The sequence below is a fragment of the Stegastes partitus genome, unplaced genomic scaffold (assembly GCF_000690725.1).
Source record: "Stegastes partitus isolate 25-593 unplaced genomic scaffold, Stegastes_partitus-1.0.2 Scaffold1075, whole genome shotgun sequence".
Classification (NCBI taxonomy): domain Eukaryota; kingdom Metazoa; phylum Chordata; class Actinopteri; family Pomacentridae; genus Stegastes; species Stegastes partitus.
The window spans coordinates 1-27,578 of NW_007578806.1; the positions used below are offsets into that span (position 1 = coordinate 1).

Genomic DNA, 27,578 nt, shown 5'->3' on the forward strand with positions numbered 1-27,578 from the left:
TCTAAAACGCAACACGGCTCAACTGCGCCCCCTACAATATTTCAACACAGTCCCATTGTGGCTACATTTCACCTACAACTACCACATTCGCCACACGTGTAACAACTCGTGACGCACAAAAAAGTCCATTAGCATGTGTCTGTAAACCCAACAGGAAATCCGCCATGTTGGAAAACGGTCCGCACAAGTGTGACGGCGTGGAAATGGCGCCCCCCTGAGTTTGGCCACAACGCCATAAAACACCAGAATATGAGACGTGCTGTGTCTGTGCTCCGATCGGCCTGAAATTTTACACGCGTGCTCCAAGTCTCAGCCAGAGCGCGTTTCCACCCGGCCAACACGCACGCCGCCGCGGCTCGCCACTAAACAGGAAGTGGCTCGTAACTAGGCCACACTTGCTCCGATCTGCCCCAAACTCGACATGCCGGATCACAGTCCCACCCGGAGCAGGTTTGCGCCACACCCCGCCGTGCGCAAAGGCCGACAAGCGTAGGGCGAGGACCCGTCAAATGCCGCTTGCGGCTTTAATTTCAAAGTGTTGTTAATGGACACATGAGATGGGACAACAAGTGAGGTTGAAGGGGTTTATTTCTTAACAGCGTCACGGCTTTCCTGAAACCAGACTTGTTCTACACACACCGTCAAGAAGAGAAAAGGGGAAGTTATGAGGTTTTTTTGAGGAACCAGTCGTTAGCCAGAAGATATCTTGACAAGAAATGTTGGTCTCAGTGGACTTTGCTTTGCTGACTGTACTGTCACAGATAAAGCTGCGACAGAGTGTTCCGTCATAGAACCAGTTTTCAAGGACAGTTACATTCGAAATGAATTGTTCATGTGCAACACTGTACTCTGGATTATCAAAGCGTTATATCATACGGCACATAATTAATTGGTGACATTTCTGGAGAAAAAAAAACGAAGTTACACAATGGACATTCTCCAACCCTCTGGTGATTGTGTAAGCACTTTCTATTGAATCATGAGGAAAATATCACTTCAAAATAAAATGCTGTGGATTGTGATAAATATGCAACTCTGCAAAGTTGGAACTTTCGCAGCTAATTAGTGAAAAATAAACCGTGGCCCCGGCATCAAAAGTAAACATCCAAGCTAGGCATTTTTTCTTACCTGCTTGGAACAGTTACACATTTGCTGCAGTTCAGTAATTTGGGTGACATCAAAATGTCTGTTCAAAATGTAATCTAAATTGACTTTTAAACTGTCCCATGATTGTCTAAACTTTATATTCTTGCCAAATGGATGCTATGTTGATTCTGTAACTTTTTTGGAAGTGAAAATCCATTTTTTTTTTGTTTTTTTTTTAAAAAAAGCACTCGGTAGGAATAATCATTTAATAAAATTTAATTTCACAATGGACACTCATTTAAAAACCACATCCGGTGGAGGGTGAGGGTCGTACTGTGGAAGACTGCAGTCGGGTTCAGTTTTGCCTTCTGATGGAGTTTCTATGACTGGGCAGGTTCAAGATCAACGGTTTGTTCAAAGACTGGAGCGTACCTAACTAATGCTAATCATCCATTCAGATGTTGAGATGGTTTCACCACTCACACTGTTTTTCATAAAAACATATATTAAAAACATCAATGGTGTTATCCATATGGAATTAATCATTTTTAATCCCAACACTTAAGTTTAGCTGCATTAAGGCTTTTTCTTTTCTAAATATATATTTAAAAAAAAGAAAAAAACATAACACTGTTTACTAATAAATGTAGGCACCAGTAAAAAAATAAACAATAACTTTAATACTCATTATACAACTCTGACTGACTGAGGTGGCTTTACTCGCCGTCACTCCTGACGAGCTCATCTCCTAATCACCTGTGTCTCTGTGTCACTGTGGCGACCAGGAGCTCATTGGCTGGCGGACCAGAGCATGTGTCTGCCTCAGAGGGTCTGATTGGAGGGTTGAGGCAGAGAGCCGCTGCCCTCGTAGTCCAAGGTGAGAGGCAGCGCCGACTGAGGCAGCACTTTTAGTACCACCCCGACACTCTGTGGGGCGCTAGTCTGTGTGGTGCTGGGGCTCCCAGTGGGGCGGGCCTGTACCTTGGGCCTCAAAGTCTGTGGGGAGAATGGGAGATAGCCTTGGGCCTGGAAAATGTCCTCTTCTTCAGCAGGGTCCAGGCCAAGGCCAAGACCCTGTGGTCTGGGTGCCTCTCCGTGGCCCGGGCCTGGTTCTAACTGGCCTTGCAGGCTGTTGTGAGTGCGCAAGAGGCTGTCGTGTCGTGTCTCCAGCTCTGTCAGTCCGTTCCCGCTGAACATGTCTCCTTCCAGCTCCTCCAGCTGCTGCGCCCAGCTGTCACTCTGGAAGATAACCTTGTCTCTACTCGGACCTGGCGACGATACCGACACCAGTGATGCTGACACAACAGACGCCCCGGGTCTGCTGGCAAGCCTCTCGGGGAGGTCGTTGACAACAGATTCCGGTTTCCTTTCCAGTGTGGGTCTGGGCATGGGTGGTGCTGATGGCGTTTTGCTGGGGGCGGGGGTGGTGAGGCGAGTGTCTGCGGCCAGGCCCGGCCAGTCGTCACTGGCAGAGGCCAACTCTTCTCCGCTGCCCTCTTCTAGGCCTCCACCCCCGGCCCCGGAGCCCAGCTCTGGCAGGGTGGAGTCGTCAAGCTTATGGGTTTGGTTGAATTTGGTAAAAACGTGTCGCAGTGCAAACATATTATCTACATCCTTCTGGAAGTTGGCCCAGTTGTCTGGGCTGGGGCTGTAGTCAGGCCTACATTCATACAGGCTTTCGTTTATGCTATACAAATCCTCCAGTTCCTGCCAGTTCACCTCCTCATCTGTCAAGTTGGGTAGCTTAACCCTGTCGTCCTTCCCATAGGGGCTGTGTGCTGCCAAAGAAGAAGAAACAGAAGAGCGTGAGGATCTGGAGTCGAAAGAACAGGGAGCTTTTCAAGTTTGCTCAGACAGCATGCAGTCATGCCCAGCTTCCGGCTCTCACTAAAGCAGCACCTCCATGGGGTCTGTGGCCCCAAGCAACACACACACACACACACACACAATCACACACAAACTGACACACACTTCAAAGCAGCATTAGATAAACTAGATAAACACTGCACTCACACCGAGCTCAAGCCATGAGTAATGCAAACACATGCTGCCTTTTTTTGCTAATTCACATTAGAAAGAGACTGAAAAGAAAAAAAAACATTTAATGATGATCCATTTCAAAACACTTGACTAACATACTAAGCTGCACAAGAAATATGTAATGGCGTAGTTAATGACAGGCCTGGACTGGATTGAAAAGCAAAGTCAGGCAACCTGGAATAAAAGAACTTAGCAGCAGAAGAAACAAAAAGGGGGTCAACAAAACAAGAAGATGCTTAGGAATAAAATAAGAAAATGAGCTTGCACTGAATGGTGTTTTCCCAGAAAGAAAAAAAAGATAAATGAATTCAAAATGCTATAAAGAAAAGAGACAAAAGAAAATGGCAGCAAAAGCCTAAATCAGAGCTGGGCTCAGCTTGAAGTCTGCAAGTAAAACTTGAGGGCAAGAAGTATCACTTCTGGTTGGCTTTTCCTTTGAGATCAGCTTCCTTTTAACTACTGCAGCTAGAGAACGGAGATGGTTTGACATAAGCTCAGGGACTCACAGGAAGGAGAGGCTTGGTCTCCTCTTTGACCACTTTCGATGCTGCTGCCGCCTGGTAAGCAGGTGCCAGAAACAGAGGTCAAAAGTGCAGAGGTCAGTGGGAGGACAGAGAGGTCACAGCAACTCAAGTGTCCATTCTACCACTAGTTAATGGCCATGAGCAAGTATGAGAGCTATTCTGGATGTCATGCTACACTGACACAAAATGTGATGACTGTGTGTTTGTGGATATGGCTGCCATGGCATGAAATGTGATGTGATAAGGGAATACTTTCAAATTTCGGGTGCTTACTCGGTTTCTTTCTGAAAGTTAGATGAGAAGATTGATACTGCTCTTATGTCTGTCCATTACATTTAAACCTACAGCCAGGAAGGTTTAGCTTAGCATAACGACAGAAAGAAAATGGAAACAACTATGCTGGCTCTGGTCTAAGACTGAAAAAAAGTAATCTACCCTTCAGCACCTCAGAAGCTCACAAACACACACCTTATTCAGTGCAACTGTGACCTCAGGAAGTTAGCGCATCCAGCCAAGAAACACTGTGTCACATAGCTCCACATTAAACTGCAAATTGCTGTTTTCGCTCTTCGGTTTTGTATGAATGAAACAAACAAGATATAAAGTGCCGATTAGTGAGCTTTAGATGCGCTTCGAGGTGGATTTTGGTTTCCCATTTATGCTAAGCTAACTGTCTCTCGGCTGTGTATTTAGCATACAAACATGAAAGTGGCATCAATCTGCTCATCTGTCTCTCAGGAGGAAAGCAAATAAGCTGACTCCACAAAATGTCAAACTATTCCCTTTCATGGTGCATGAGGGGGATGATACAGTATCATGCATTGTCATTCACGTGCACTTAATGCATGGGTAGGTCTCAGGTAAACACAGCACCTCTCAATATGACTTTGGATTATTATGTTTACGTAGCCATGCTATCCTAGGAATGACTAAAAAGGCCTTATTTTGTATTTCAACATAAGAAACTAGTTGGCACTGTCAAGCAAAGGTATGAAAATATGTGGCAGAGAATATTTTAACTGCTTATGACATATTGAAGTAGCTGCAGACACAGCAGATAAAGGTGAAGATGGACTGTACGCGTGGAAGTGAAAATAAATATATCTGTTATGATTTGTTAGCGTGTCCCCAGCATGCAGCCACAGACCAAGCGTCGGCACTCCATGAATGGATGTATTAGTGGGAATGAGGCAATTCGGCCCATGCAGGTGTTAAAGAAAAAGCCACTGAAGAGAAACAAAACTTGTCGGATACCTGTGTGGCTCATAGCTTCCTCCATCTTTACCTCCTGATCGGAAAAATAAAAGCAATCGATTGTTAATGCTTTGATTCAAGGGGATGTGGGAGGGATATAAATAGATCATTCACACTGGAGAGTTCTTCATGCACTGCTGCTACTCGCTATGGAGAAACGCAATTATTGGATGATTAGGAGGAGGAATGAGGAGGAATGAGATTTGGATTTGAATGGAGGAAAACTGGGGGAGGGATTGGGGGGGAAGGAGGAGAAGTCTGAAAGGTCATGTGATTGGGCTGTTTGGAGAGATGAGGATTGATTGAGAATAAAAGTGGTTTGATGCGTTGGCGAGTTCAACAGGTTTTCCCCTTCAAAACAAAATACACAAGGTTATCCAATCAGGTGATTTTTGAGGGTTACGTCACACATCACAAAGAGGAGCTGCTAGATCCATTTCACCTGACGGCTACATTTTAATAATCCTTTTTTCCAACAACAACATCGCTTGACGTAACCGCAGCAGCGAGGGTGCATTTCACTGGTTCACGGAGCTGGCATCGTACCCGCACGAGGGCAGCCAGTGCAAGTAAGAGATTTTAGGCTGTTTTGTGACATGCGTTGGCATGGTTTTGACAAGTCCAGCATGCCAACACTGAAACACAATCAGTTTTCTCAGAGCGGCTTGGCCGCTCCAGTGCTCCACTCTCCAGCTGGTAATTACAGACGTGAAGGTTTTTATCCTCAGGACATAAACAATGCAGCCAGTTCATGCCACACACAAACGCTACAGCTTGGCCTTGTACGCTTCGGTCATGGTGACACTACTTATTAACCATCACTGGGATGTCTGCTCTTAAAGGCGCTTGGACCATGCGGTGGTAGTAAAGAAAATACTGCGGCCGACTATTGCAGTGATGCATGACAGGCTCAAACGAAATGACAGCCTCAGTTGCAGTTGTTGACAGCATCCTCCAAATAAAATCTCTAACACCCAGTGACTCACAAAGGGGGAGGATGGCCGGGACGCACAACTGTAACACAGCCTTTTCAAAATGCTAGAACTCAGTGTGTAAACAGTGAAAATATTCCAGAGGAGTGGAAGGTCCTGGACTGAAAGAGAGGTCAGAGTGTGGGGCATGTGTGTGTCATTGTGGGGGGAAAAAAAACACACATCAAAAACACATGAAGGAAACACAAATCTCAGTGATGATTCATTGACCTCCACCTGAAATTTCAGCAAACGTCACTGAGTGGATCATTCCCAAACACATGCGGCATGCAGATATGTGCAAACACACACCACTAAACGTTGAAACAGATTCGAACACAGCAGAAGACGAGAGGGAAATCTCACAAACTTACATTACTGCTAAAATACTACTCCTCGGATGATAGATTTTTATTTAAACCGAAACAAATTCAAATGTCATCATCTATTAAATACATAATTCCCTCTGATTCTTTTGTGTGTAGATTCTGTTTTCATCATTATTGGCATAACAACTACAACTAAACCCAGTCTATCAGTCCAACCACTTCACTGTATGCTTCGGGGCAATAAAGTAGGAGCAAGAAACAGGCTAAAAGCGGATTTTTTTTTACCTGTATCCAAGCCTTTAGGACGAGGGTTGCACTGTTTGTACCCTTGACAGCTCCTCATCTCCATGAGCTGGGCATGGAGTGCGTTTAGTACCTCCCGGTCCACTGCATACACCGCATTGGTCAGCTGCAAATTTAACACACACGAAAAAAATCTTGGTTTATTGTCATGAAATTATATTTGAAAGTCTACATATGTACAGCAAACAGCAGGGTAAAACTGCATGCTGCTGTTCCCACATATAAACTTTCAAAATTACTAACATTGCATGAGCTTTTATAGATGGAGTGTTTTAGTTTTATAACGTGGGGGCCAATGAAAACGGCTCTGGAGAGACAAAGCAGACGCACGCAGTCAGAAGGAGCAGCCGAATGATTGCAGACAGATGTTCACCCACCTGGTAGGGGTCACTGTTGAGGTCAAAGTACTCCAGGAAGCCGGTGGAAAACTCGCAGAAGAGCGTGTTGTGGGTCTCGTTGATGGTTCTCAGGCACCAGTAGGTGTTGTTGTTGGAGCTGGTGCAGGCACAGAATCCGCCCACTGGAAAATAATTACCAATGTCATTGTTGTCAGCCGTGGCCTTTTCACACGAAAACATGAAAGCGAAGTGTGGGATGAAATTAACAAAGGACTGAATGTGATGAAAACGTTAGAAAAGCAGCCTTTAATTGGTGGTGTTATTTGTCATCAGCCTCTGACTGGCAATAGAGGGAACCATGGCTTCCAGTAGCAGCAGCAGTGGGTAATAATGTTACATCACTTTAACCACTGATCCAACCCCATTTTTTCTGGACTAACTAAGCCTTCCATATTAACCGTCATCCTACCAGCATATTTAAATTACAAGGACTATTGACTGCGGTCCGTGGAAACCCCAAAAATAAAGTTACCATAAGAAGGACAGAAACTTTATTAGTTATATAATTAACTTAATCTGAAAAAAGGTTATTATTATTTTAGGAAAATTACAGTTCATTTGCCGCTTTTATCCCAAGCACAATCCACATTAGCGCTTAAGAGCATAATTACCATCCTTCCATTCTGCTGTCATTCCAGTGTCAGTAATTTCAAATCAACATTGTTTGTTTTATATTTATGTGTCTTAACATTTCAGCAACATCAAATCTGGTTAGTCGTTATCTGCTTACAATTGTAGCCTCAAAATACGGCATTAAGTCGTCCAAGACTGCATCATAGGAGATATTTTTTTGGATTCGTTACAGTCAAACACAGATTGGAGCTCTGAGAAATAGAGCGAACCTCCTTCAATCTTGCGTATGCCTCCATCTTCTCAACCCCTCAATCTGCAGCCTTTATAAGATGGTTACATTTATGCCCTGATCACATGCATGAAGCACTATTTCACTCTTATCTTCAGTAATATAGTATAAACATTTATGTTGATAGTCATAAAAGTTTTTGTTATGAAAATAGGTATTGCAGTTCTGACTTTGAACATTGTCTTATTTTAGAAAGAGCAGTATTTAGGGTCAGCAGTAGCGCACGAGGATGAGTGTTTCACTAAAACAGACAGTGATGACATGAAGCCATTGAGAACAACAGAACTGGCTAAATCGTGAAAAATTGGAGTACAGAGATCTGATGGTATGTCTCAGGGGTCTGTAGGTAACCAAAGATGAGGGTTCAACTGTATTGCGTGTTGAAGAACTTCTACATACATGTCCAGAAGGGAGCAGTCTGCCAGTGGTCATTGTTATGAGTGAAGCATGTGAGGCCCGGCAGGCTGCAGTCGTCCCCCTTCCTCTGCCGCTTCTTCTCCTTTCTCTCCTTCTTCCTTCTGCGGATCTCGTTGTACAACTGGGCCTTCCCGTCGATTTCCTGCGCAGCCTCCCTGTCAGATAGAAACGTAAGAGAATTAGAAAAGTGTGATGCAAACATGACATCAGCTCCTACCTCCTCCTCTCCGCTGCCAGCAACCACAGTAATGGAGGACACAGAGGGGACTTCCAGAAGGCATCACCCGTGCCAGGATATGACAGCCTGTTTACTTTCATGTTTAAGCTCTTACTATGTCCAATTTTCTCTGGGATGACATTCTAGCCACTGTCCCCTCTTTCTCCCCCTGCCTGAACACACAACAGGCACTGCAAAAAAACAGCTGCTTTGTATTGCCATAATCAGTTCCCAGTGTTTCCCGGTGCAAGTTGATCACTGTGTTTGAGGGACTGACTGATTTCCCCCTCTGTTGAATCATTCTATCTTTCCATGCAGCTCAATCACTTCCAGGCACACACACATGAAACAGGTCCATGGCCAAACATCTGCTTTGTCATTTATGCTCCATTCAAGGGACCAAACACTCAATGAAAATTTATAGACGGCATGCCTTCTTGAGAAACCTGTGTGACTTTTAGGGATCTAATCAACATGTCACAGCGGACGCACAAGATGGAGTGGTCATCTGGGATGTACAAAGTGATGTCAAATGAAGATGAGCTTTAGTGATAAGTGTACGTTATGACCTGGCATGCAGGGATCATGCAGATGTCAAGAAACAATTTTAGTTTTCAAAATGTCAGTTCTTAATGCACGCTATTTGCACACTTTAAGTCAGTTGCACATTTCATGGTCAGTATTACTTCAGACTAAAGGGGGCAAACTCATAGTTAAAGGGGAAGAGACACTCACTTAAACGGATGGAGTTGATCATTCCTGTTCTTCAATCTCTCCCCTTTGTTTCTGTGTCCTTTGCTAAAATAGCTGGTTTTATGAACAGAGAAAGACACTAAGGACCGCAGAAGAAAACTTTTGATCTGTGTACTCCAATAGGGTTTGGCATTAGGCCTAAAAAAAAGCTATAAATCTGCTAAGTATTTTTGAGGTGAAATGCAAATAACGTACCTCTTCTTTCCGCAGTCACACTCATCTGGTCGCGTCCTCTTCAAGTGGCCTCTTACTTCTCGGAGGTTTTTGATTTTGTCTTGAAGGGCTTCAATCTAGACAAAAATGCAACAAATTCTACTGATTATTTCTTGTCTGTATTGGCAGATCTTTGATGTCTGATATATCTCCAGCAGCCTGGACAAGTGGTGTCAGAATCACAACTTCATAATCTCACCTCCTGGTCCACGTAGCTCTTATGATCCTTCCAGGCTCTGGAGGACTGGTAGATTTCTCTCTCACAGTGCACACTGTCGTTCATCAAGATGTAACACCTGAAAAAGATGCAAAATATGTTGTCTAACCTTGTAGTCTATTGACTTTTTTTTTTTTTTTTTTTAAATTTCAAAGCAGACAAGTGTCTTACTTGTGGGTAACTTTCACAGAGTTCGGGTATCCCACTGCATTGGTATCATCTGCCAGCATTTCCTCTGAACCATCATCGGACGCCAAGTCAAAATCTGGGTCCTCCGGGTCGTGGTGACGCTTTGAGATGACACGGCGGCGGACAGCTGACTGATCATCTGCTTGTAGGTCAATATCGTATATCTGTCCTTCAAACTCCACAGAGAGAGACCTGGCAGGCCGGGTGTGGACAAAACGTGGGCGATAACCTGTTGAATAAAACAAGAAAGATGAATCACACCGTGTTACTATGCTGCATTTTATTCAAATCTTTGATTCAGTATTTGAGATCAAGTAAATACCAACATCCTAAACTGCAGCAGGATTGTGTCATATCTGCTCTTTAAGGTTTATTAAACGTTCCGACTTTAGCTGCACCTTGTCCGACCAACACTAGAGGGCGTCAAACCATTCGAAAAAAACAACACTGACAGCACACACAAACACAAAGCAACATCCAGAGCACAAATTCCATGACTTGTTGCAGGATGTTTGCTTTTTCCGTGCATCTGTCTCCCTTTAGAGCGTAAATAATCCATTACAGAAAATCAAGCCTTGAGCCTTTAAAGACTTTTTTTCTCCAACTGGTATTGAGAGACACACATAAATGACAAAGTTAAAGTACACTAAAAGGTGCATGTTAACTGAAGCAGTGTGTTGTTTTAATTTTTAATTTAATAAAAATAATCCTACACACATGTATAGCCAATTGCCTCATGTATATATATATGTAATATTAGATGAAGAAAGAACTGTTTACTCACGCTGGCCTGTTGAGGAGGACAACTGTCGATGGGAGCGGCGGTCGGCCCGGGATGGTTTGTAGAGAGCGTCTCCACAGTCGCAGCCCCTCTCTCTGTTCTCATAGCTGCTGCGGGGCTTCAGGCTGCGGGCCCTCTTCCTTGAGCCTTCTTTCGAACCACCTTTGCACTTCTGTATCCTCCACTTCCCTGTGATCTCCTCAACGCAGTGCCATTTCTAACAACCAAAGCAGGAATACACAAGAACAAAATATATCTTCATAAATGATTTTCTATGGCATGCTCGGCTTCAATTTGCTTTAATTGCCTATCAGACGTTACGGTAGCAAAGTGTGGACTTTCAGTATAGCCAATAAGTGCTATACATGTTAACAAAATGACAACAAAATTTCAGATTTCATGACAAAACCTCTGTTCTGCAGAGACTTTACTAACATCCTGAGAAACAGATGCCTCTGACAGAAATATCGGGCAGATCTCAGCCTGTGGGAAAGAATGGCATCCAAAAGCAGCAAGAAAGATAAACCAAAACTACCACATAAGATGAATTGGGCCCGTCTGGTGTCTTGAAAACAAAGTGGAAACCCCTATCACTCTCACAGTGGGTACATCTGCGCCAAGTGCGTCACCAGCGTAATTGTGTAAATACATTCGGTATCCACACACGCTCGCCTACATCTTCTCAATATGCATTCCCACCAGGAGGAGAAAGTTTAATTGCGGCGAGTGGTGCTGCCGGTTAGACCTTGCATAAACGGAAGAGACACATCTGTAGAGTGTGGTGCAGATGATCAGTGGTGAGTGTGGGAACGAGGGTCCAAACAAAGGGCCATAAGGCAGATCGGGTTTCTTTTGGAAGAGCTTACGGGCCCAGCAGAGCTGTTATATCAGCATTAGACAAGACGTGAGGGAGAGAGAGAGATGTATTGTCATTGGAGGATGAAAACAATCTCTGTCTTTCTTTATCCCTCTCCCTCGCCCACCCTCCTGTGAGTGCTTTAAAGGTATAAGAGTAACATTGCAGAAGCAGAACGGCAGAAATGGATGGGAAAGTGGGAGGAGGGGAGTGGCTAGTTAGGAGCATGATTTGCTGCCCTGAAGAACAGCGACTGCTCGAACTCCATCGCGGCTTTCAGCAAATGTCATTTTATAGCCATCTGTGTGTGCAATTAGAGATTTGCTCTGCAGGACTCTTGCTGGGTTTATTTTGTTAGTTAGGAGCATGAAGGGTGACCACGCAAGATGAATCACAAGTAGTAAGGATTGCAAGTCACTCACACTGTTGTGCAGCTCTTAAAATGAACAGCAACTTTTAAAAATTTACAATATGTACTTAAAATATAACCTGATATTGATTTATGCACATTATTAAGCTTTTTTTTTTCTCCGTGCATGTCGACAGTGAAGGATGGGGAACTAGAATAAGAGAAATTAGAATGAATGACTCGCCTGCTGTGAGTAAGAATAATCTTTTAGGAAACACTTGACTGGCTTTCGGGGTGCTCACTAGGAGAGCATGTTAAATCATACCAGACAGAGCATTTATGACCAAACCTCATACTTTGCTCTATGCAGCATTATGATGTATAATGCAAATGACCACAACTAATAGAAGACACACTTCTACACAGTTACCGTGCACTTTTTTTTTTACTGGCGCACACACATACTGTCCCCACACTTTCTCATGCACCATAAGATGCCGCACACACATCTGAGCCTGACCAAAATTGCTCCATTGCTGTCTTTAATAAATGATTGTTACATACACACATTTATGTGGTCATAAAATAGATCTGGATTGCATTAGTCAGCCCTTTAGAAACTCTACCCGTCATTTAACACTACCTGAACGTTGTAACAATTTGTATTGTTCTGGCCTGTCTGCTCCAAGGCCACATATCGTACCGTTTGGCTGTTGGTCTGCCAGAAAATTAATGGGTGCAGATGAAAGGGAAGTAGCAACAAATGAGTGCACCACAAAACAGCGTAAAAGGGTTCAATTATAAACCGACGATGTACTATACATGGCTATTTTACTTGTGGCTACGAAGAATAGTTCAACTGGCAGCAAGGAGGTCATTTTAAGACTGATATTCACTATTGTTAGAAAAGAACTGAATCAGCCTTCCTGAGCGGATGTCAGGTGAACTCATTTCTATTGACAAAAGGTTTGCAGACAGAGGATGTGCTCTTGTGTGCAAATGGGTGTGTTTTCTTTACCTGTCCGGGCTGCTCGCATGGCGTCTGGAATTCAGCCTGCTGGCAAGTTTCTCTGACCTTCTTGTACTTGGGAAGGCTGTTGGTGTGTTGAGTGTTGGAGGAGTCCTCCTTCTTTCTCAGGATTTTTCTGCACAACACGACATGAGAAAAGAAGGAAGGGAAAATGTATTAGGCAAACTGACTTACTCAGGGAGTCAATATACTATTAAAATGAGTGGAATTAAATTTTTATTCACTTAAAGAGTGTTTCCTGTTTTCACATTCTGTCATGGGCGGCCCTGTGTGTTTTCATGGTCATGCTCGGTGAATGGATAAGTTATGTAGTGTCTGTATGTGCCAAAGGCTCCAGGCATGGAGCTCAGCTCAGCCTCACACCAGCGCTCAGCTCCAAGTCAAGCTGTCTGACCTCCGCTTGGCATCGAGCTCAACTGCCCTGCACCCTTCTCCTGTGCCACCACCACAAGCACTGGCTGCGTCTCCACTACGGCCATGCCAGGCCCCTGGTCCCCTCCTCTAGCCCCAACTCCCTGCCAACATGCCCTGGCTTCTCAGACAGAATGACGACAACGAGGCACAGAACAACCTGTCCCCTTAAAGAGTAGAGCCACTGCCTTGTCCGATGCTTTGTAGCACTCTGCTTCTGGGGAAAACAGCCAATGTTCACACACTGCCTTGGCCGTGGTCTCTTGCTTTTAGCCAAGGGTGATTAAAGAGCTAACAGTTGTTGATGTCACTCCCTGATGGCTGCATTACGTAGATGATTAGATTCTCAAACAACACAGTCAGTACCAGCTGTCATTCAGCGTTTTCACAGGCTCAGAGGTAGTACTGTAAGGTCATGTGAGGATATTAAGTCACAGAGCATATCACATGACCAGTGAGAGAACTGTACAAATAACATTGGCTACTGTGTGTGCGCTGCTACATCTGCGCTTAAGTAACCGAGTGAGGTCCATGGAGGCTAATCTCAGCATTTAGAGACAAGTGGACCAGTAGACAGCCTTTACAAACAGTTTGGATTAATGGAGGAGCAGATTAAATGTGCTAAAGCCCCTGCAGATTAAAGGTCATACTCTTTTCATTTAATACACAGCAGCGCATAGACCAGCGAGTGCTTCTGTCACAAAAACATACACCAGCAGGAGACACATGAGTGGCGGCAGAGCCAACTACAGCTTGAATATGTGTGTGCAGATGTTGACACAGTTGCTGGCAAATGAGCAAATTAGTGGAAAGTAGATGGAAGGCCCAGGACAGGAATTTGGGGAAAAAACGGGGATTGTGAGTAAATGATCGTGGGGGAAAACAGTAGCTGTATGGAAGAACATGACAACTCAGCACGCAGTATTTTTGATGCCAGCACAATCTGGCTTCAACCAGTTTTCATACCAATGCCTCTATACTTCTTCTTTCTACACCGATTTAACTTTTTTTTTTTTTTTCTAGGAACCTGTACGTTGTAAAGACAAACTTGATGGGATTATTTCTCTCCTCTGGTTGTCATGTTTCTGTCAGTGTAACCCTGGCGTTAGCACGGCGAAACATGTTGGTGAACAAAAGTGAGCTGTCGGATTTGAGGTATCATTTTCTGCGACGTATATCTCATGGCAAAGTAGAGGTTAAATAACTGACAGGGTCTGTAAAAGAACACGTTCTGTATGCTATCGCATGCACGACAAAGAAAACAGTCTTGGAGAAACAGTGAAGTGTTTGCTGCAGTGTGGCTGCATTCCACACTGAGGGAAGCTGGTGACATGTCCTGTGAGTGGATTGAGTGTGAGCCTTCCAGCCATTCCTCAGGTAACATCATCCTGAGCTTGGCCAGCCTTTGTTTATTTTGCGTATGTCTAGCTCTGCTGTGTTACTGAAATGTATCTTCCGTCTGTCTCCAGCAGTGCACAAACTGCAGGCGAAGTCAACTTTAGGGCCATTATTGTGTGTTCAATATATGCGAGGCTCCCTGAGAAGACAAAGGCTCAACTTGTTTTTCCTGTAAACGATCAAATGACCTGGCTACACATGTGTCAGCGCCCCTTGCGTGAACTGTCATAATCTGCTCGCCGTTTATAGCTTTACCAAACATCTCAGAATACTTTAATCTGCTCCACCATCACTGCTTTCCAAGCCAACTGCGGTCAGGAAATGTCTGTCAGATAACAAATAACGGAGAAAAGCAGCTGTGTTGCCTGAATAGGGAGCATGCATTGATCCTTGCACATTTCGGGTTCATTTAAATGTTTTGTCAGGTTTATGTGACACACAATGCTCTGCAATGACATGGATGCGCCTGTGGTGTGGAACGGGAAGAAAGAAACCAGTTTACCCTCGCTCCACCAGGAATGTGTCTCTCCAGACTTTGGGTTTCCGGTTGGGTTTGAATCTGGGAAAACAAAACGCACAAAGTTTATAGAATTCATATGGCCTATGCACTCACCATCAGCGACAGCATGTCAGGCACAAAGCTAGCCAAAATGATGGAAGCTGATCACAGCAATCCCAAGACTCTGTGGGTTGAAGGGAATGGTGTAAATGCTCTTTGAGTGTTAAATGGATTATCCCAGTTCGGTCTGTTTTTCTGGAAGTGTTTTCATGCAGCTGTATTAACAATAGATGCTTTGTAAAGAGGAGAAATTTGCATTCATAATGTACAGTCTCAGTACAGCGGGTTTGAAGGAGAAACAATGAATTCAGCTTGCAAACAAATTCTACGGGAAATTTCATCAAGAAGAACCTCAGCGAGAAGTCAGCCAAGGTCCTACAGCCAAGGAAAATCCGTCAAATTGCCCTTAACCCACATTTCTGCACAGCTGGAGCATTTTGGATATGGAAATTCACATTTGCTCAATAATGGTCAGTGAGTAGAACTGTTGCACATATCATGCAATTACTGTACATAATATCCATTACAGCATGGCATGATGGATCCATACAAACCTATTGCCAGTCCGATCCTGTTCCAGCAACTTAAGAATGGACTTTCCATCCATGTCGGGAGGGGTGTCCAGTCCGGCAATGTGGAGAATCGTGGGAGCTAGGTCAATGTTCAGCACCAAGTGAGGGTTTCTGAAGAAGCACACACATGTAGAGCTTAGTTAATCCCCTGAACTACATACAGCAATATTAACCTTTTACAATGAGACGTCATTTGTAAGCTAGTGATTTTAGTTGTTACTTACACTGCTCCTGGCTCCACATTGGGTCCTCTCAGGAAAAATGGTACACGGATATCAAAATCATAAGGCATTGACTTGCCCTTGACCAACCCAAACTGACCAATGTGGTAGCCGTGGTCTGCTGTGTAGATGATGTAAGTGTTGTCCAGCTCTCCAGTTTCCTCTAGCATGTCGTAAACCTACGTAAAATCAGTAAAAGTGAGAAGACACAAAGTGGACTACACAGATATTTACAGTAACTACAAGTGCATTAATGATTCTAAGTACCTTCTGCACTGAGTCATCCACAGACATAAGTGTTTGCAGCCGTTTCCGATGCAGGAAGTTGGTGAACTCCATGTGAATTGGTCTCATGGGGCCTGTGTACTGCATGATCCAATGTTTGTCCATATTTGGGGCATAGTTGTAGCTGGGGGTGCTGGGTAGGCACAGAGAAGGACATACATGTATATTGTGTTCCTGATGAAGTCACGTAGAAGCCAAGAAAATTGTTTTGGACAACTGTCTATATATGAGTTATCAGAGCACGTAACAGCTACGAAGCGCACATTTAAGATGCCAAAAAACACCTGTCTGCTACTTTTCACAAACTGCTGCTCACTAACAGGTGCCACAGTTGTCCACTGTGTTTGACATGCATCAATAGCTGCTCTGTTTGTTGACGGAAATGTCTTAATACTTTGCAGCCAGCACCTTCGCAGTTTTTCCACACCTCTCTCCGACCATCTCTCCCCCTCACACAGAGACGAGAGTCTCCTTGCTCCACTGCGCTCTTGGCACAGACAAGTAATTTGAGGGTTGGCAGATGCTTAAGAAAATAATAGGCCCCAAAGTCAAGTTTGCAACAACTTCTGGACCCAAAACTCAATAAGTCATGGTCATTTGAAATGGGGGAATAACAAGAGCGGATAAATAGCAAGAAGGAGGGAGAAGACGTTGCGTTTGTGGAGTCGTAGCTGAGTGAAGCTGTTCACCTGTCTGTGGTCATAGTTGAGAAGTAAAGAAGAGACAGAGAAGAATTCATGACTTTGTATCTGCAAAGTTTCTGGGGTTGAAAGCAAAACACTGCATAAATAATGTATAGTAAGCATATATGTCGAACTCCCCAGAATCTAGTCAACTTTGTAAGTCATGCCTAAAAAAAAAAACTATAAATGAACAGGTTCCAACCTTGAATGAGCAGCACCAAGTATCAACACTTGGATACTTAATGAAGACCTGCTATGAGAGCTGCTTTGCTCTCACTGACTGAGCTGCCTTCTGCCCTCGTCTCCTCAGGCCTGCTTTGTGAGAAGGGTGAACTCTTCACCCACTTAGCAGGCGGTCTAATAAGCCCCACAAAGGGACGTGTTTCTGGGCAATGGGCCACCAAGGTATGGGGCCCTGAGCGCCAGGGAACCAGGAATGCAGAGGTCAGTGGAATGAAGCCAGTCCATAGGGGAGGTCACACCTGCCACCTGTCACATATACTGTAGGTCTACGCTTTTTGGTATTAGCCCTGGATTACAGCAGCACGCTGTTCACCCCAGAATGCCTTCTGACCTTACAAAACTTAACATAGACACATCTCACATGAAGATTAGTGACTTTCCATGAAGCAACTTGTTGAGCTATGACCAGAATAACTTTCATCACACGCTGCTACAGAGAGACATGCCATTGAGAAACCACACCAATTCTATAGCGTTTAAAATAGGTCGGGAACTTGGCTTACATCTAAGAAACGGAGTAAAAACACCTTCAGCATGGAATGTTAATGACATTAACATCAAACCCTCCCCTGCTATTGTTGCTGTCAAAAGTACAGACGCTTGTTTTGATTTATGAGGCGGCTCCTCCTTTACTGCCACAGTCTTTTCCCATCTCTGTGCATTACACGTTAGCTGCATATGGCATCTGCGGTGAAGCTAAGTCTGCCCAAACATAGTTGTAAAGTCACATCTTTCCATTAGCAGATACCAAAACCTCACCGGCTCAAACTGAAATTGTACCGGTGTCAAAAATAATCTGATCTATAAAAAGAATTCTTAACTGCTCGTGGAAAAAGTCTTTTTCCATATCTATTATGAAAGGGTACAGTCAACAAACGCCCACCCATAGTAGCCACCTGTGCTCCCTGTAGTGACTGCACCGCTTTTTCCACACGCAATTCACCTACACACAATCACTGGGGCAACCCCTTTGGTCACCCGTGGGCCCCAGCTCCACCCCCTTCACCCGGAGGCTCCAGCTAAAAATAAATTAATAATGTCACAAAGGGTGTTCCAAAGCACACAATGCATTCCTCTCGTCCCAGGAGCAGCGGGGAGAAACTACTGATTGATATGGACAGGGTCAGGAAGTCCTTTGCGAATTACACAGGAGGGGAGGAAGGGGTGGGCAGAGCGAGCTGGGATGAGAGAAAATGAGACAACACTGGGAAACATGGAGGGAGAGATAAAAAGAGTGACAGAAACAGAGATATACAGATAGAGAGACAGGGGGCTAAAGTAAATAGATAGAGGGGAATGTTAAGTGGGACAGAAAGTGAGAGGAAGAAACATTGAAAGCGCTGGGAAACGGAGAGGAAGAGCTGAAACGGCAGCCTTAAGCGTTACATATAATTCTCTTAAACACCATGCCGTCCCCCCTCCCATTCGGTGGAGCAGTGCACCCTGGGAACCTGTTGGAGGGCCCAGCACGAGATGGCAGGGCACGATGCCATGGAACGACACAGAGAATTGCAGCAACTCGGTGATGAGAGGTGTGGGAGGCCATTGTGGGCTTGGCATGAGCACAGTGCTGCGTAAAAAAGCCATCCATGATAGCTCTATGGTATGTGCCCCAGCTATTCTTGGATGATAAATCATTTTGATTTCATGCCTGCTGTGGCGTTGGCTGTAGCAGCTTCTAAGCAGCCTGTCATCTCCTGGGATCGAGGGGCGTGCACGCTGTAATAATGTTAGGTACACCAAATCATACAAACTCAAGCTGGATGTGAACAAAAAATTTCAATATGCATCCTGAACATTCATTTTTCATTATTTCACAGGGTTAAAATCCTACGCAGGAGCCCTAATGAGTCTACACGTTAGAACATGTGTGATAATGCGAGTCTGATTATTACTCACATGTGCTGCGAAGCATTGGGGAAGAGCTCGGCATACTGCGGTGCCGAGTCTTCTGGTCCGTGAGGAGCAGCATGGCTGATGACCATCATCACGGGACGGTGAGGGTACACCTTCTTGGACATGCGGAAAAAGTTGATGCTGTCGTTGGTGATCAGATCTGTGAAATAGTCCTTTGAAAAGAAGTGCAAAAACAAGTATTAAGTGCTACAAGGATAAAACCCACTTGTAGAGAGAGCTAAAAATGAAGGAAAATGCACAACAACACAAGCTTTGATAAAACTCCAATCACCGTGACATGCTGCTTTGCCTCGTACAGCCATTTCCAAATAAATTGCAAGGGGCCAGTGGGGATATGAAGTGGGGCCATTGAGTGCACTACAGTACCAATCTGTCGAGTCAACAGCTGGCGGCTTGCCCGTGTGTGTGCAAATGAGTTGCGTGCTTGGGTCTGTGTGTTTGTGTATACAGTATATGGGTTGTTGCCTCATCAGTGAATCTCTGCACTATTGAATGTGACACCACTTGATGGTGAGATGCCTGGCGCTCCCAAATGGTATGCTGTTAGGACAGCTCCCACCATCTATTCCTCTCCAGGCAATCCTATTCTGTTTCTGCAATATAGCTGCATTTTACTCGATCTGTCTTCTCCTAACATACCCCGCTTTTCCCTTGATTCACTCCCGGTGATAATGGCACACACAAATCAGAGACAATAATTTCAAAAGATAAAGGCCTCGGGCAACACTGGGGAAAGCAGCTCAAGTGAGTAGGAACACATAGTTCTTAAGAATCTGAGTGCGGTTTTTAAAAAATGCAGTGGCATGGGCAAAGAGAGGATAACTGAATGAATGAAGCTAACTCACTGTCAAGAGCTTAGTCTTAGGAAATGTGAAATTGTCACAACAAACAGCCCACAGGTGTGACTTTCATTAAAAAAAAAAACTTTATTCCACACATGGTGGAGTACGTTTTTTTATTTATTGAAGAGTAAGTCACACCCTGAACTAAAATCACAATGGCATTTGCCAAGTTTCCAACAGAAGATTAACCATTCTTCTACCTGCTGTTTTGGCATGCCGGGGTTGCCGCCTGGCATACAATAAATGGAAGGGAGTGCCAGGTTAGGAATGAAAGGGTAAAGGGTGATTTCCCTGAAATGTCAGAAGCGGGTTTGGCTGATTCATCCTGTCTCTATTAATAGGTTTTATTGCCAGGCCAGCTTTAATGACCTGGCGGTTTCACATGCCCATGGAGGCTGATGATTACGTGCACATGGCAAAGGACTGCCATGCATTTTATGTTGCCAGCTCCAAAAAATCTGAGCCACTGCTGCTGAGGGCGCTGGCAGGTCAAAAGGAAGTGACAGTGTCATGGGGAATGCTTGGCCAACAGCTATAAAACGGTCAGGGAGGGGAAGAGTATCACGTTTCCCTTTTGGAGCTGATTAGTAGTAAGTGGCGGTCAGAATCCATTAGCACATGGTTTAATTTCCCAACAACATTCATCTATTTAATTTGAATTTATTTTGATTGTCATATTGTAAAGTTTAAGAACCTACAGGACGATCAAAGCAGCACTGTGCTAAAGCGATGAAATTACAAGATTTACACATAAGCTGTCTTTTTATTCAAAGTGGCACAGTTAAATCTTGTGTTAGCACTGATGACATCAATACATTGAATCTGGCTCGCTAACAAGGCTGCTTTTATGGCAGGAGTTTCTACTGTCATGGACATGTATGGATCATATCCTCACTAAATCTAACACAAAAGGTCTTTGATAAAATCCTTAACCTCAATGAACTCGTCCTCCTACAGATGGAAAATCAGATGGGACCTAATTGAATGAAATCACTGGGGAAGTGCCTCATCAAATCACAATGACTTGATGTGCCAGCTGCACTCTGTGTGGAATACCATGACCTTCTCACCCTGTGTGAATCTAAAAAGAGATGCGGTTGTCCCAGTGGTAGCAGGTTGATGGGTTTTGGCAGTAAATAGCAAATATTGTGTCCATTTGGTTTCAAACCGCAATCTGCTGACCAAGCCCATGTCATGTAAACACCTTGGCTTCAGCTTGTGGGTAATTTTACACCTCAGTCCAAGTTGGCAGAGGAACAGCAGTCCAAACATTTGTATGTCCATCTTTTAGGCCAGACATCCTTATGGATTTCTTGTGTATCCAAGACTGCACAACCTGGGAAGATATTGGCATGGAGCTGCGAAAACAAACTGACAGCCCTTACAAAAACATTTGGGGAAGATTGATGACCAATGCCATCCAGAGCCACAGAAAGACAGTGTAACCACAGTGTTCATCTCCAGACGCTGGCAGTGGCAAACTGAAATTTCCCCTCCTTGATTATTGTGGTGTTATAGCACAAAATAATTCCGTAAAACTTGACGGTGCGACACAAAGAAGAGGAAAAAGGCAGACAGACAGAGACAACAACAAGCACAGGGTGGTATTTATCGCAAGCAACGCTGGCTTCTCATAAAGATACATCAATTTTACAGTGTCTAAATATTGAGGAAAGGTGCGTCATAATAAAGGGATGCCGCAGAGAGAGGAGACGCCACCTCATCTCAGCTCATTCCCTTTAATTCTCGAGAGAGAATTCCTGCCAGCCTGGATCACAACACAGTGATAAGTGAAGTGCTTCACTGTCTGTAGTTAGAAGTGAGTGGAACCTGCAATTTGTCGGGCAAAGTCTTTATATTAAGTCATAAAGGGAAAACAAATTAGTGATTGAGTTAATGGCCCCTTTTGGAAAATTATGAGAACACATACCTTGGCATAATCAGCACCATGTTTCTCCTTGTAGCCGTTTCGACAGACAGTGTAATTATAGAAGCGGGAATTTTTGATCAATCCAACCCATTCGCGCCACCCAGGTGGGATGTAGCTGCCGTTGTACTCATTGAGGTACTTGCCGAAGAAGGCTGCAGAAGAGGAGAGAGAGAAAGCAGAATTTTGTTTAATATGCAGAGCTCCTTTTAATAAGTAGTCTTTGGCCTTCATTGCATATTTTTCTTTGTTTCTTTAAGGCTGTGCCTATAAAAATCTCAATCATGTGTGTCTGTGACTTTATCTGTGCGTGCGTATGCGACGCTTAACTCTTTTGCTCGTCTCTTTTTTCCTGGCTTCACTGAAAGCATTCTCGGATAGGCTGGGCAGGGAGCCAGCCTGTCCCAGAGAAGGCTAATTGCAGACTAACGCATCAGCTCGAAAACCGCAGGCCTTGCTGCAGCCCACAGGACCCCACTGAGCTGCCCAGTCCAACGCCTGCCCATCACTCACACAGACACTGTCTGATGAGACACGACAGCGACCTGGCACGCTCAACGTGTTTGCATTTCTCACAGCAGACAGCCAGCCAGGCAGGCAGGGTTGTGGAGTCTAGCTTACTGTAAAAATTTGCATTGGCGAATATGTGAATATAGACTGGCCTGGAGGGCTTGAGCTGGCAGTGAGTGACAGCATCTTGATAAGTGAGAAGGTACCAACACAGGTGAACCATGACCACCTTCGAAAGTGCCACTTTTCCATAAGAATTACAAAACAGAGGTCTCCCGTGAACTTACAGCAGGTCTGCAGTGCTGATTATTGTATACAAGTGTTTGCGTTTGTGTTTTCACCAACCTGTCCTGTACCCGGTGTTGTTGAGGTAGACAGCAAAGGAGCGCGGCTCGTGTTGAGCTTGCCAAGATGGGGAGGAACAGTTCTCATTGTTGGTGTAGGTGTTGTGGTTGTGGACGTATTTGCCCGTCAGCATGGAAGATCGCGACGGACAGCACATGGGCGTGCTCACAAAGGCGTTGGTGAATGTAGTGCCACCGTCTTCCATGATCTTACGGGTTTTATTCATCACCTGTAGTGAACCTGAAGCACAAGGTAAGACAATCAGTGTTGCACAGCTACACGGGATATTAACACTTGAAAACTTTCCTCAACAAAGATTTATTTTTACTTCATTCCCACAAGTATAAACAGTCTATATATAATATTTTAGAACCTTTTCCGACTCAGTCCTCTCAGAGGCAAAATAATTATAATTCAGCAGTTGATCGACCAGATGGCCACTCTGGTCTGGCTTATGGCCTCTATTTAATATTTAATGTATAGAGGAAGACCACATAAATCCGAATGCAAATAGCAACAAAGACAAAGAACTGATTAACACAGAGAGAAGAGAAAGCGAGGAAAAAGCACTGAAAGGCAAATAAACCATTCACAAGACTTTGTTAAGTAAGAGCGAAATAGGAGCCAAATGAAAAGTAAATAGGGCCGATTGAATTCCAGGAAGGCCAGGAAGTTTGCCAGCCTTACCCAACTCAACATCCTGGTCGTCAGTCATGATGAGGATGATGTTGGGCCGGATGTTTCTGCGGTCTCTCTGGATGCGACCCCTAAGGCCCTGAGCCCTGGTGGTGGTGAAGGCCCAGCTGCCTGGAGCCCAGTCCAGAGAGAGCAGGGCCAACCAGGACAGCCACTGAATCAGCATGGTGTCTGATACAACAGGATGGGTAGGTGGGAGGATTAATGGGAGAGATGGGAGGGAGAAGAGGACCAGCCAGGCCACTCACTCACACTCGTACAGCTCTCGTAGCAGCCGTGGTCGACTGTAATGAGACAAGAGGAGAAAACACATGGAGGCATTAAAAAGAAGGCAGTTTTAAAAGTAGTACAACGGAGATAAGCATTATACCCTTCAGAAAGACAGATTCCCTGCAGGAACATTTAGGCCTATTTACTTCTGATGTATTGCATGTATCAGGTATATTATTGTACTGAAACACAACAGTTGATCCATAAACAGAGCAGCCAGGAAAAGATTCTTCCAAGCTTTAGTGCTTGATGTTCCACCAAGGAAAACTTCCCCAACAATTCCAACAGATGTGTTTTCTTTTCTGACTGAAACCCCATTAATACTGAAAAACAAAATCCCTCAACATCAATTCTTCTGACCTAACCTGAGAAGAAAAAAAATCACATCTAAATCACAGCAAACCTATTGAAACAGAAACAAATGAGCAGTGAAGATCTAGAAAAACAGATCTCACCTCAGAGAATCCCATGAGTCTTATTGTTTTGGTGATTTCTCATCATATCCTACTTTCTCTCGTGTTTTTCACTCTCTCTCCTTCTGTGTCAGATAACCCACACTCACTCACGGGAACTCTCCATCTCTACTGGAGAGCTGTTGTTCGGAGCAGCGCTGAGGATTACACCATTGGCTGGCCGCGCTCAAACACCCACAGCCACTGTCCTGCGCGAGCCAATCGTGGCCCACCTTCCACCCGTCACTCAAAAGTCACCCCCTGGTGAGTCAAGCATGACGGAGGGCCGGTGGGGAGAGGGAGTTAGGGGCACTGGAGGCGGAGAGAGGGTTCCGCTACATTAACCCCAGTGCCACTGTCGCCAATCACAGATTACCACTGAGTCATCGCAACACTCTGTAGCCTCTTTCTCACGTAAAAATTCATGGTTTCCCAGAAAAAAAATCTCATAAATGATTTTGGCCAGTGCAAAATCTAAAACTTTAGAAGACAGCAGTTTAGTCATCATGCCACTACCAACAGAGAGATTAAGCTAATTATGTGAAATTAGGCATCAAGCCAGAGTTGCACCTTTTCACTACAAGATATATGATTGAAAATACGCAAATGATTTCAATTAGCAGGTAACATGCAGTCACAGTAATACATGTGAAAGAATGGCTTGTGGCTGTGAGATGAACCATGACGCTGTAATAATGAGTACTCCATCACTGCCTGTGCTAAAGTGCCTTATGGACAGCAGTCCCACTGAGTGGCACCATACTGCTCCCTATTCTGAGTTAATGGCCTGAAAACAAATGGCAGGTCTATGACACCTGAGCCTGACCAAACCCCGCTGAGTGGCTCCGCCCTTACAAAGGGCTCATCCAAATTAGTCAAGAATAACGACTCTAGAGTAACACAAATGATCGTTTATGGTGTGATGAATAACGGAAGGCACTCTGGATAAATAAATTACAACCTTTAAAGGCTGAAATGCCAATAATTAGTACCGTTAATGAAGCATTTTGATCAAAGTCTTGGGCCTATTCTTTGCATGAATAAAGGTTTATCTACTTTAACTAAGCTGTGTTTTTCAGATTGTGTACATGGAGTTTATATAAAAGATACATGTAACCATTGTGATGTTCCCCTATTGGTTTGTGGATTACCATTTTGAAGCTTCCAGCTTCGAATTTGGCTGTTGCTGTCTTGGGGTGGGTCTGAATGATATCTCAAGAACAACTAATTTAGTGGCGAATTGTCAAATATACAAGGTAGCTCCGCCCTAAAGCATACCCTACTTTATCTTCTGTGTTACTCTAAATGGGAGCATAATTTACAAAATGAACATCATGCTGTATTGAAGGAGACTTGAAATTAGCAATGAAGACCACAAACTCATACGGAAAATGCTTAATGAGACAGTAAATCAAATGAGAAGTCGGGTCATTTTCTCATAGACTGTTGTTTAGTCTGACTTCTTTTTGCAGCCTGCAGAGTCGCCCCCTGCTGGTCATTGGCAGATTGCATGATTAAGGCCCTTCTGCATTAGTTCTGGAGGCTACATCCATCTTTTATGCAGTTAGAATTGTGTAGATAGTAGGGTGATAACAAGGAATGGGAAACAAATGACAAGACAATACCTTTGGACTTTAGATTAAGATTTCATATTTATTACTTACTTACTCTGTTGCTGTCTTGCTGTTTTACTAACTCTTCATGAGTACTGTGTGTTTCATGTAACCAAGGCAAATTCCTCGTGTGTGCAAGCTCACTTGGCAATAAAACTTTTTTGGAGTTCTGATACCTGATGGAGGGTCTGGCAAAAATCAAACAAAACTTTTGCTACAGATCAGCTCAAAAAGGCTGTATGATAATAATGTGTGCACAAAGGAAACGTTTGCATCAGCAAATTAAAGCACCTACAATGTCAACATCTTCCAGCAATAAATCATCTATTTAAAAAAACAGGTAAACAGGTCAGGGAATTTTTATTACTGCTCTACTGTTGTTTATATGCTGCTCATTTAGTTAGATGATAAATGTGATTAGCAGAGCATCAGATAGAGCTTTAAGAGTACTTTGGTCTGTCCCGTGTTTCAGACGAGCAGTGTCCAGGCCAGTCAGCCGGCCCAGTCATCGTGACAGCCCTGTGCAAACATTGGCGCCGTTTGGACAAACACCCCTCCAGTGCAGGGTGGCAGAGTGCACAGAACCTCGCAGTGAATTACACACACAACACAAACTACTCTACAAACATATGGTGACACGCAGAAACTCAGAAGATACTCACACACAAGCCTTTCTTCCCACAAAAACACATGCTCCTGCTGCGTGGGTCCAAGTTCTCCTACATAGAGGGGAGAGCTTCCCAGAAACAATAGACACAAGCCATATCTAGACAAAACTCAAGTCTCTATTTCTGTCAAGCTGTGGAAGACCTCAAGTCAGCTATAAGCCAGTCGGCCAGATAGTGTAATGTTAGCACCCAGCGCGAATTCAATTTTACATGCCAGTGATTCCAAGCAATAGCCTCTTCTTGCGACTTAGAGAAAACAGACAAGAAGCTTCATTGTGGTGTCTGATACAAACCTTGTGGTGCTGATGTGGTTAGCTACAGTGGAATCAATAGCTATACTGTCTGAAACGACTGAGGCTAATAAAGTGCCACACAGAACAACCAATAGGACGAGGGCCGTAGTTACGCAGGCAAAATGACCCCCTCCCCTTTCTTCATTCTACCTCTCATCCTAACTCAATTTCACCTGATCCACTTTCCTCACTAGGTCATCTGAAGTTCACTTATGAGCAAGAGGGATTTCTAGCAGCTCTATGTCTTGGATCATCTGATAGCCATCCATCTCAAAGTGACTCGTCATCAAAGACAAGAAAGTATTTATTTATGTCACATCCTCAGTACCCTGACTTCCCCATGTTAATATGACACACGGGGCGTAAAGCCGCTAGAGGAAATGACCAGTTAAGTGACAAGACCGGCGTGCGGAGATAAGTGACTGCCACTTATAAAGCAAAGATGAACGAATGGCAGTTGTCTGGCTGTCTGATGAGCTATGGCACACGCAACAAGTTTCCTATTCATATGGAGGAAAACAAGATAACAAAAGAGTGGCTTTACTTGAATTAAAATTCCCCTCAGGATATTACATAGCAGACATTTTTTCCGTGCAGACTGAGTGTAAAAAAAAAAAATTGCTGAAAGACAGACTTATGTGAATGTGCTTGTATCAGAATGGTCAATTTTGGCCTCAGACAAGTCCACTTATCACAGAGTGGATAATGAGGTTACCATTAATAAATTCTATGGTGTGTGTTGATGTGGGGCATTCCCATCCACGTGTGCTATTGACTATTTATGAAAATGGATGAAACCTCCCTAACATTGCCCACTGGTTCCCTTAACTGTAATTTTGAAGCTCAGTGTGACGGTTCTGCTACGGTTTAAGTCTGAATAAAAT

At 44.1% G+C, this 27,578-nt stretch overlaps 1 protein-coding gene across 4 annotated transcripts in view; it reads right to left on the minus strand.

Annotated features, from left to right (window-relative positions):
- Positions 1-570: 570 nt before the first annotated feature.
- sulf1 (sulfatase 1) overlaps positions 571-27,578 on the minus strand; it is a 37,906-nt gene continuing 10,898 nt past the window's right edge. Inside the window, exons 2-20 of one of the 4 annotated variants that reach the window (XM_008295776.1) lie at positions 23,390-23,682; positions 22,703-22,942; positions 21,851-22,002; positions 19,061-19,230; positions 16,218-16,368; positions 15,954-16,129; positions 15,712-15,840; positions 15,101-15,157; positions 12,778-12,904; positions 10,558-10,771; positions 9,756-10,002; positions 9,567-9,663; positions 9,350-9,444; positions 9,137-9,208; positions 8,167-8,339; positions 6,885-7,027; positions 6,490-6,613; positions 4,905-4,938; positions 2,749-2,864 (exon numbers count right to left, since the gene is read on the minus strand). In XM_008295776.1, the coding sequence (XP_008293998.1) occupies positions 2,831-2,864; positions 4,905-4,938; positions 6,490-6,613; positions 6,885-7,027; positions 8,167-8,339; positions 9,137-9,208; positions 9,350-9,444; positions 9,567-9,663; positions 9,756-10,002; positions 10,558-10,771; positions 12,778-12,904; positions 15,101-15,157; positions 15,712-15,840; positions 15,954-16,129; positions 16,218-16,368; positions 19,061-19,230; positions 21,851-22,002; positions 22,703-22,942; positions 23,390-23,564 (2,610 nt within the window). In that variant the 5' untranslated portion in view covers positions 23,565-23,682 and the 3' untranslated portion in view covers positions 2,749-2,830. Of the gene's footprint in view, positions 2,865-2,935; positions 3,684-4,904; positions 4,939-6,489; positions 6,614-6,884; positions 7,028-8,166; positions 8,340-9,136; positions 9,209-9,349; positions 9,445-9,566; positions 9,664-9,755; positions 10,003-10,557; positions 10,772-12,777; positions 12,905-15,100; positions 15,158-15,711; positions 15,841-15,953; positions 16,130-16,217; positions 16,369-19,060; positions 19,231-21,850; positions 22,003-22,702; positions 22,943-23,389; positions 23,683-27,578 lie in introns of those variants that run through there. The other 3 variants (XM_008295775.1, XM_008295773.1, XM_008295774.1) reach the window with 3 other exon arrangements.